General features: G+C 41.5%; 1 protein-coding gene across 1 annotated transcript in view; it reads right to left on the minus strand.

Annotated features, from left to right (window-relative positions):
• cd109 (CD109 molecule) overlaps nt 1–9,844 on the minus strand; it is a gene marked incomplete at both ends in the record, with an annotated part of 16,958 nt that extends 7,114 nt beyond the window's left edge. Inside the window, 13 exons of the mRNA XM_080860359.1 lie at nt 587–763; nt 1,816–1,957; nt 2,531–2,749; nt 2,987–3,100; nt 3,432–3,549; nt 4,352–4,474; nt 4,830–4,897; nt 5,602–5,754; nt 6,126–6,302; nt 6,774–6,872; nt 7,114–7,386; nt 9,104–9,229; nt 9,623–9,844. Coding sequence (XP_080716485.1) covers nt 587–763; nt 1,816–1,957; nt 2,531–2,749; nt 2,987–3,100; nt 3,432–3,549; nt 4,352–4,474; nt 4,830–4,897; nt 5,602–5,754; nt 6,126–6,302; nt 6,774–6,872; nt 7,114–7,386; nt 9,104–9,229; nt 9,623–9,844 — 2,011 coding nt within the window. The remainder of the gene's footprint in view (nt 1–586; nt 764–1,815; nt 1,958–2,530; nt 2,750–2,986; nt 3,101–3,431; nt 3,550–4,351; nt 4,475–4,829; nt 4,898–5,601; nt 5,755–6,125; nt 6,303–6,773; nt 6,873–7,113; nt 7,387–9,103; nt 9,230–9,622) is intronic.
• Nucleotides 9,845–10,921: the final 1,077 nt, after the last annotated feature.

The raw sequence follows: 10,921 nt of genomic DNA on the forward strand, positions 1-10,921 counted from the left end.
ATGCTGAACCCTGAATCTGAAAGAACAGGTGCTGAGAAATGCTTGCAGCTAAATATCTGTATAATGCTTGATATAATCAAAGAATATAAGATTCCTAAGGAGTTTGGATTTTCTGAATGTTAACATTTGGACATTTTATTTTATCAAAGTAAAAAATACACATTGAAGACCAACCAGCCAGTTTTGTCTAGTGGTTGGGTAGAGGTTTAGAGGAATAATTGTATGTTATAGTGACTTTCAAGTTGTAGTATTTACAATTTTACCACATTTATGGTAGATTGTGTGTAGTATAATATTATTGCTTTGGCACTATCCCATCTCCCTGGGAGTTTTCTTTCACTTTAAAGGCCTTGCCTGTGAAATCCTTGCAAATGTAGAGACTGTAAATAGTATGCTGCCTGCTGTCCCTTAAGGTGTTGCTCACACTGGTAAACTCCTCTTTAATGCATGTGTGAAAATCATCACCCCAATATTTCTGTTTAAATAAGCAACCGTGGGCAGTGGGTTTGGTGTATCCCACATACCCCATACAAGCACTAAAATCCAGATGGAGTGAAACAATAAATATCAGAGAAAAACTCTGCACCTTGCATCATGAATGAAATGGCTCGCTCTCTGGTTTCTGTGTCGTCTTGTCCCGTGCTGGCCAAGTACTGCAGGATGTAAATGTTTGGAGCGAAGTTTATCATGTTCTGTTCACCACAGCCGTAAGGCATCTGAATGAGAGACTCCAGGCCACTGATGGATGGTCCGAGGATGTCACCTTTCACCCCACAGAAAAACAAACATAAAAAGGAGATGGCGTGTTAAAATAATTGAATGTGGTTTAAGGCAAAACAACCACAAAGCTGAACTAAACGAGTACACACACTACTTCTGGCTCTGGATTGAGGTTCGGACCACTATGTATTTCTTACTTACTGGACGAAAAGAATGTCAAGCCATTTCTAGCATCAAGTTATTTCCTTTGAAATGCCTTACTGATAGATGTTTCTGTTGTATGCAACTGAGTATATTATGTTTTACTGAGAAGAGCCACACATGCAGACTGTTCTGAGGTCTGTGACTGATGTCTCTAGGATGTCACCTTTCAGACCACAAGAAACACAAACAGGAAAGACCACGCCACAAAAGGCCGGCAATCGGAACTAAAGCAAGTCCCCCATGCCCAATTAATCACGTAGCGGTCCACAAGGTGACACACACAAGCAAATAAAAACATTTTTGCATTTACACGGCCGGCCACCTAAACAACAGCCTGCCTGTTTACCACTGCGAGGACAACAAAAACAACAACCCTAAACAACAGCCTGTCTGTTTACCACTTCTGTTTACCACTTCGAGGACAACAACCCTAAACAAGTGCAAAGTGGGCAATACTTAGTGGCATAGCGTGTCAGAGAGCCCGTCAGTCACTGTCACATGGCTAACAACAATCACACAGCTGGTAATCATACAAAAACACCCGACTCCCAGCCTTGCAATGTCATGTTTTTCCCACTGGATCTAAATTTATGACCCTGTGTTTGTGGCCTTGGACTTTTGTATGTCAGTTTTTCCTCCTGATGCTAACTGTAAAGTCACTTCTCTTGTATTTGGAGTTTATAAAGAAAACAAAAACAACTTCTCTGGAGCGATTGACAGGTTTTAAGACACTGATGTGATTCTAATCCAGGCAGCTGGGAATGCTGTATTTTATTAACCACGAAGCCCTATGACATGCATGCGGTGGTTGGGTGAGGTTGTAGAGATGGAGGGAGGAGGAGGAAGAGAGGGGGGGGGGGGTTGCGGTTTCAGATTGATGAGCAGACGTACCGACCGCCGTCACTCTCGCACTCTCGCTGCCGAGCACCACATCTGGGGGGAAGGTGAACGAGAGCTTCCCAGAGACGCTGGACTGTGTCGGAGGCAGTTCCAAGAACAAAGTCTGTGTAAACGATTGCTCGATTCCTTCTGGCTGTAAAGTAAATAAATAAATAAACAAAACAAGCAAGTGGAACACAACAGCCATATTTCAAACATCAAATGAGGACTCTCAGGAAGCGCTGGTTTCTCAACCTTTGGTTTCTTCCTGGTTGGGGGCAAAGAAAGCGATAAATGAAAGATTTCCGACCAAGAGAAAACGGCTTGTCAAAAACCACTGGGGAATGAAGAATCATTAAATTAAAGACCAAAGTAATGACCTGAAGAGGAGCACCTCATGGAAGCACAATGGCCTATAATTAAACTAAGCCACTTGAAATGTATTATTCTCCCAACAATGAATTATTCTCACGTTGCTGTAATGACTTGTATTGTGGGGTATTATTTAGCATTAATAATTGAATACAAGTAAATAAACGACCCTATTCGACAAACCCTTACAATCTTTATTATTACAGTAAAGTATTTTTGGCAATTAAAAAATCTGTATTGAAAATAGCAAGACATGAAGCACAGTTTAGCATTATATATGTTAAGGATTCAGGGAGAGGATGGCTATACAGAGCCTTGTGTCCGACTCCAGAGGCTGGAGAGAAAGGTGCTCTACCTTGACAAGAACGGTCCTGTAGAGCGCATCTGAGGTGTAGGAGGAGATGGCCTTGACCGAGATGGGAATCTCCCCCAACATTGTGGGTCTAATGGGGAAGAGCACAGTCGTGCCATTCTGACTCCACACTGTCACCCTGCGTGTTGAGGCCATAGTGAGTCCTTCACTGTCCGGAAAGACAAACTCAAAGTGCTCGCTCTCTGCCACTATTACTATGACCTAAGAAAGAGAGACCAAAATGTGCATGTGTGAGTGCGAGAGAAACAGAAAAAGAAACGAAAGAGAACAATATAACATTTACAGACAGGTATAGAACAAATTAAAGGTCTTCATATTCTACAAATTTCCCAGTACTGATGGTTCTCATTCCTACAGAATAATAGAAAAAAATGTCAGTCAAACAGTGATAATAAACGATGTGTTATGAGAGGTAAAAAACAATTCCCGAAAATGTACCTCTACATCCTCGTCCAAGTAGTTGAAGAGGTGGACCTCTAGCACCAGCAGTTCTCCTCTAATGATGTATGCTGGGAGATGGAGTTCCAGGAACAAGTCCTTGAACACTGTGAGCTGTGCACAGGGTATACAACTATCATTGAACACTGTGAGCCGTGCACATGGTATACAACTATCATTGGACTGCGGCAACAGAGGATAGCAATATGACAAATAGTAAAAGAGATCACTATATTCCAATATGAACTGATAATAAATGTTTATAATATACATCAACACTGATTAAATCATCATGAATGATTCATAAGAGAGTAATACTATGCCAGGGCATTCTATGGCACAGTTTCAAGAATGGCGAGACCTGTGTAAGCTTCATTCAAGTCAATCGAACTAGTTTTAGATACAGATGTCTGAGGGGAGGAGAGAGTACAGCACAACCCATCACCTCCACCGGGGCACTGACGATCCCCAGGCCCAGTGTCTCTGACATGACGAAGGCAGTGGCCACCCATGATGTGATGCTATCTGGCACGGTCACAAGGAAACTTCTCTCTGTTGAGGCACTAAGGAAAAACATGTGGAAGAGACTTAGTAAAATAAACAGTAACTTCCTGAAGAAAGCCATTGTGTGGATCTAATATGCAGTATGCTGATATAAGATTCTCACGTGCTGTGTTCATTCAAAGACATTTTGTTATCAAACTGGCAAGTAATATTTAGCGATATGTTGTTTTTCCACTGTTACATGTTACCTCCACCCCACATGTTGTATATTAACATACAGCCCAGTACAATTATGCATTACGTATGCGACAGCTTTCTGTGACAAAGCCTGTGCCAAAGTAAGGAAACTCAAAATATCAATTCAATTCCATAGCTATAAATAATTCTTGTATAATATCTTACAACCTGCAAGTCAGATTTTTAACGCACGTCTATTTTTAGGGTTGTGTTCCTGTGACTTCACTGTTAGCTTTGGTTACCTTTCGCACACTACAGAGCTTATTCATATAACATACTATTAGTACGTCACTCATGCTGCTTGTGGTAGGTTGACCCTTCTCCGTGCCATTTGCTTGATATCACTGTGAGTGTTTACAAGTGACTGTGTGTCTAGTGTCTCTTTTGAATCACTGTCAGTGTTTTTGAGTGACTGTGTGTCTAGCGTCTCTTTTGAATCACTGTGAGTGTTTGTGAGTGTTCTGTGTGTCTAGTGTCTCTTTTGAATCACTGTGAGTGTTTTTGCGTGACTGTGTGTCTAGTGTCTCTTTTGATATCACTGTGAGTGTTTATGTCTAGCGTCTCTTTCGAATCACTGTGAGTGTTTGTGAGTGTTCTGTGTGTCTAGTGTCTCTTTTTATTCACCCAAGGTCAGTGTCCATCCATAGCCATGTCTCTGGAAAATTCTGCCGCACTACTTGATCGCCACGCGATGGAACGCCCGTGAGTTCGTTATACATCACTATCTCCCCTGCTGTTGGATAGAACCTAGTTAGAAAAAAATTGTCCTTCTGGTTCTCAAACACAACCTTAATTTAAAAACATAAACATGGTGGATATATGAGGACTGAAATTCCCATGCATGTATGTTTATATGTATGTATGTATTCTTTATAAAAACTCACGAAATTCAGGCCTCAAGTCTTTCCTCGTGTTTAAGGTTGCGTCAGTGAATACCATGATATTAGCGCCCTGGGAGTGTCACAAATAAACAGAAGTGTCTCACAACAATGCATACCAAATCCACACAATGCCCACAGAATAGTTCTCGGATAGGGGGATACATATGTAATTGGAGCCGGATTATTTTCTCAGGCGAGACTCTACCATAAAGACAGAGTACGGATCTCCCATTTTCTCCACATCAGTCGAGCCCCCACCCATGTTGTAGAGGGCCAGTTCATCCAGTACCTACACGAACAACGACAAAAAAAGTTCCCACTTTACCCAAATCTGACTGATATTACAGCCTTTGTAGTGATAAATCAGAGGACTTGACAAAAGCTCTTGTTCGGTTACTGAAAAGCTATGTCTCTCCTCCCTTTTTCTCTTACACCTAAACGATACTTGGGTGGGAACGAGTTCTAGGGTTACACCCAAGGGAAGTTTAGCCCTCCTGAAACTGATAGAACAGAAATCTAGTTTGAAAACAGGAGGACAAAATTCCTTAAAAATGTTCAGAGTTGCAAAGACTATGACAAGTAAACTATTAAACTGGGATTAGTGATAAAGGGATAACTATAGATCAAAAGATGATAAAGAAATATGACTGCGCCCAGTAATGTGACTTGTTCAGAATTACAGCAAGTCTTGCCCTGAACAATTGAAGGGAGTCGACAGCGGTCTGTACATTATGGGAGCACGATAAAAGACATACGTACAGTGTATGAACTGCCCCAGGGCTGTTGTTCTCACCAACACTTACATAGTAATGAAATTCAGTTCTACCATGTGTCTTCTCTCTTAGCTTTGCAACAGTGCAAACCTGTGTGCTGTCCAGTAACCTCTGTGCTGTGTGCATTTTGGCAAGAATGGCGATGGAATTGTCCCTTTATTTAATTTCATTTAAGTTCAACCTATGTCTAAACCATTTGTTTAGTGGGAGACTTCCTCACCTCGTTCTCTGTGATATCATTGTCATCCTCGGGTTGGCGTGTGGCTCTGTCCACGACCAGGATCCCCAGCACAGACCCCGGCTCAGACACGGACACCTCCAGTGTCACCTCTTCCCCAGGACTCACTGTGTCTCGGCTCCACTGTAGAGACACCTACAGGACCACAGAAGGAGCGTTCATGCTCTCACTGAGGGACTCATTTAAACAGATGTACACTGCAGTAAAAGTTCACGTTTAAGTTCTCCTCCGAACATTTTGTTAGCCATAATCATCGCAATCATAACTGCCATTTGTGACACATTTCATCCAAAACTAAAACTGTCAATGCCTTGACTGTTCTGTGCAATTTGCTAATATCGGACATAAGATAACCACGTGAGCTTCAACAGTGTTCCTCGATGACATGAAAATTGAAATACACAACCTACTTTCCTGAAGGGAGACGAAGGTAACATTAACTATAAACAAGAATAAAACACACAAGAGTTCAGATGACCCGAATTAGTCATGAATAAGGCCATTACTGTGTTTCTCAGGGCTTGGTGGACGGTGACCCGCAGTGCGTCATTGACGATTTCTCCATCGGGCCGGACACAATACACCACCACACAAGCCTCAGGGGCCCAGGACTCATCTGGGGTCAGAGAGAAACGACTGGAGCTCTCAGTCCCTGCCGACAGCAGTTGGCCCCGGCCCATGACCTGCGGATGTTGTTGATGATGTTATATTTCCTTTAACAGTATTTAGGGATTGAACTGAGGGTTAGTGAAACATTGATCGTGGTGTTTCCAATCCGCTCTATCGCCGGTTGCATTATAATAATGAATGGATAATCCATAACTTGGAGCGTGTTAAACATTTGTACACCACAGAGCCAACAAACTAGTATTAATTCCTGACATAGCATTTAGAGAGCATTTTAAGCACTTTTGAATCACTGATTGTCCTGCTTTTAGGGACAAAGGCATCACATAACAATTTCAAGCGGTTGGCTCTACAGTACTAACCAAGTAATGAAACTCCATTAATGGGAAACTGCTCAGTGCAGTCAGCTGCAGGGGCATTCCAATCTGGAAGAAAAAAAACTCACATCTCACTATGACATATTGGGACACACAAAAGAAAAAAAAAACGGACTCCAAAATGTTCCTGTCTCCAAAAACCAGCAATACCTTGGGGTCACCATGTCTGTGTAGCTGGATGTAGGAATGGCTTGGTGAAGAGTAGGTGTTATAAAGCTGGAGTCCCTTGTGGGCATCCTCAAACCAAACCTATGAAAACAGACCAGAAGACTAAGAGACAGCACAAAACCCAAACAAACTATTCATGTAGGTACAGATAAAGGTATGGATATATAAATACTGATAAAGAAAGCCCATTTTCACTAGAACTCAGATCCTTCGGTTGGGTTTCATTAGCTAAACCTGTGTGTCGTATGAGAGGACTGTTACAGCTACCCAGGAAGCCCGTCTCAAGGCAGGTCCAGTGGGTAGGATCTCTTCTCCCGTATACCTCAATGTTGAGCGTCGCGACCTCATCTGAAAGCTGGATGTGGACCGGCACAATCCCATTGGCTGGGACTGGAAGCCTCATCTCTATGATGGGAATCTCCTGGGACGGGCTCCGGTAGTCCATGGACATGTTGGGCATCCTGGGAACCAAAACCCCAAGGTCTTCGTGTCTCCAGTTCCATGGACTCATCCTCTGCTGAGTGATTGACAGTTGCAGCATCTTCCCCTGGTCCTCTGCACTGAGAGGGCTGTGGTCATACATAGAAACCCTGACCTGCAAGAAATAAAATGGATGTTCATGAGGCATCCCATTATAAGACCCTTCAACTTGGTTTCTGATACGACGAAACACTTACAAAACACTTTCCAAAAATGTTTAGCAGGTCAAAGTAAGACTGAGTTAAAAAAAAAAGTCCAAATACCTGAGCTGAGAAGTTCAACGAAGGTCTGATGATGCTTGGGTATCCATTAAATGCAAGGTGGTACTTGCATTTCGCCAAAGTAACAGATGCATTCCTGTGGTATGTCAGTCCTTAAAGGCAAGAGTGAAAAACATGAGGTGTGTTTCCTAATGATAAATGCATGAAAAAAACAACAATCTAGCCATCTACTACATAATCTACACATATAGAGTACATCAACATAAACCAACATTTCACCTGTAGCGTGGTCAGTGACGAACACTGTGATGTAGACATGCTCGTCTCCCCCATAACCTTCATAGTTCTGATACATGTAGTCAGGGGACCGTTTGTAATCCTTGTAGTCCGGCATACCAAATGTAAAATCAGCTGTACCATCAATCTGTTGGATTGTAAACGATACTTTGTTTAGCCGGTGCTCCTCCTAATCTGTTTAGGCCTCATTATACAGGCATATCAGACGTACAGATCGTGAGGTAATGATTCAATCCAAAAATAAACACAATGAGACCACCCGGGGGGCAAAAAAACAACAAAAGCTAGTTTCACGTCCCTTCAACCTTACCTCTTTTTCCTCATTGTAGTGAACGTCAATGCCATGGAAAAAGTGAGTGTATGTTATGTTCAGGAACCCACGCACTGGTTTTCCATACATGTAGCTTTAGAAAGAGGTGAGGAACATGTTAGCTGACATTGTCACAGGTGGATGAACATTCTTATGAAATTCTTACTTTGAGTGAGGAGGCTCAAATTTGAATTCATGTTGTTATGAAAAGAACAGCACATCATCATCTTTGGAGGTAAATGTAAAACTACTTACTGAGCTTGTACTGTTCCGCTTAGGGGTTCATCTTGCAGCACAAACTCAGGAACATCTACTTTCACCTCAAAATAAGGTAGCACTGGACACAAACACATACAGACATGGTTCACTCCTCCTGACACACACAGAGAGGCATGTAAGAACCCACACCCTTCGATGATCACTGAGGGGAAATATAACTTAAGCTTGTTTAGAAAGAAGTGATAAATGTTTGTTCTGTTTATGTATCCTGGATGCCTGTTTTATGATTCATCTCTTTCAGATCTGCGCTCGAAATCTTACCGTAGTGAGTTACATGAAAGTGTTTCTCCTTTGTTACTTCCTGTGTAGACGAACACAAGAATTGTTTGTGAGCTCTGTATAGAAACCCAGTCATTTAAACCGTTTGTTTTCAATGATGCTGTTCTGGACTGTTTATTTAACATGTGTTTTGTGTAACAACCCTTTTAGTTCCGAATGTCATGACAGTTTGTCTTGATCATGCTAGCATAGCAAAACAACAATAGAAAATAAAAACTAGCCCTTTGAGCTTGACAAAAGGAGCTGCATTAAAATGCCATTATGATAACAACATCCGCATGTTGTTACTCTTTGCACTGACTATGCAAACTAAATAATAATATAAAACATACATCAGTTCAACTTAAAGGACAACTTTACTTTTTTAAAGTTAGGGTTAGGTTTTTTTTTTTTTACCAAAACCCAAAATGTGGCTAATTCAGTACCTTGCATGATGGTGTACTCACATTGACTGATGTCACGATTGTCCACAGGCCAAGAGGAGGGTTCTGGGAAAGCTGAAACTCTTTGGATATGATACCCAAGGCACTGTCCAAAGATAACCACTGTCGTATCATGTTCCCTCTCGGGTCCTGGCCCCCACAGCATCAACAGAGGAACAGGTTTTATGAGGCTGCACTCTTTAGGCCCATTCATCAGTGTGTTGCAGGACTGGTTTAACATCACAATGCTACCACAGTAGCCTACCGCACAGAAGCACATTCTCCCAATGGCTAATTACACATAATATTCGGAAACTTACAGTTATCCATATAGTTTCCATATAGTTTTCACATTGATCATTCTGAAATGTATTTCTGTCTGAACCGACATACAGCACAATAAAAGCAAACATTTTATTTACGTTGTCTTTCATCCTTCATTTTCTAGCCTTGCCCTGTATCAAACAATCTAGAGGTTCATATCTATCTAAATATATTATGTATGTCCACTATGCTCATCATCTCCTTCTAAAACACACTCACCTTTATGACCATGTCAACTTGGCTCTCGAAAGGTCGGCCATCTGGGTGTATGGACACAGCCCGGATCTTCACCACCTGCCCAGGCTTGTAGTTGGGTTTGTCTGTCTGAATGAAGGTGGATGAGCTCCTGGGGCTGAACTTCAGAAAGGTGGAGTTGGAGAAGACCAGACTGTTTCCGTCATAGCCCCGAATAACCAGCTCATAGGGATGCCAATAGCCCATATCACTCTCAGGGACCTGTGGGAAGTGACCACAGTCATACGATCTATTAAACAAATTATATTTAAAAGACAACGCTTCAACAATGAATGCCATTGGACCACTGTCCATTTATATACTGTTGATTTACATCAATATCAATTAAGTCCAGCCACATTTCGTTGCACTGCTGTGATTTCTCATCATACAACTAATTTGTCCCCTTTCTTCTCATTTCAGTGTACCCATTATTACTCACAATGTGGGCATAAGGATTAGACAAACAAGTGTTAACTGATATACTATAACTGTTGTTAAGGTTGTGTTGTGTTGTGTCAGGTTGTTGTTAAGGCACCAGCAGCAGTCCCTCCTGAGGTCAGTCTAGATGTACTGTTAGGATCTACAAAGAAATCACTGAGCTAGATTAATTATCCAAATGTTAGGTGAAATCCTTTTGACATCCGATCGACCTTGACATTTTGTTAATAAGGGATAATATCCAACCAAACTTTGCAGGTGTATTGATACTGGGTATCTAGGAGATCTGACCTTTAGACAGACAAAAACATCCATGATAACCCATGACACAGCACTTCTAGAAGGCCTAATCCTGAGGACAATGACTGTTCTTCAGATACACATTTCTCACAGGGGACAGTGACATACTTTCGCATAGGAGAGATTAAGCTGGATTAAGGAGTTTCGGGATGACATTGAAGAGAGGAGGAAACGGATAGGACCCTTGAGAAAGATTACATATTGAAGCAGGTTTACTTACAGGAGGTAACTCTTGCAACCCAGTGGACCCTTAAAAGTAAAACAAAAACATTCAATATTTAACTGCCACTCTTTAACACTTCTGGTGACTGATTACTTTCATTTATTGTTAAAATACACATTTTGGTGCCTTGAAATAGTGCAGTAAGTCAAACAAATCATATATATATTCCAGCGGAGTTGTGCTATGTTGTCTATTTATTTTATCTATTTATTTTCTTTCTTATTTAAATTTGTATTCATTTATTTTTGGTGTTTATGTATATGTAGGTACTTGATTCCTATTCCTACTACCTTGCTGCTATGACAACTGAATTTCCCTCA

This window comes from Sprattus sprattus, assembly GCF_963457725.1.
Source record: "Sprattus sprattus genome assembly, chromosome: 2".
Lineage (NCBI taxonomy): Eukaryota > Metazoa > Chordata > Actinopteri > Clupeiformes > Clupeidae > Sprattus > Sprattus sprattus.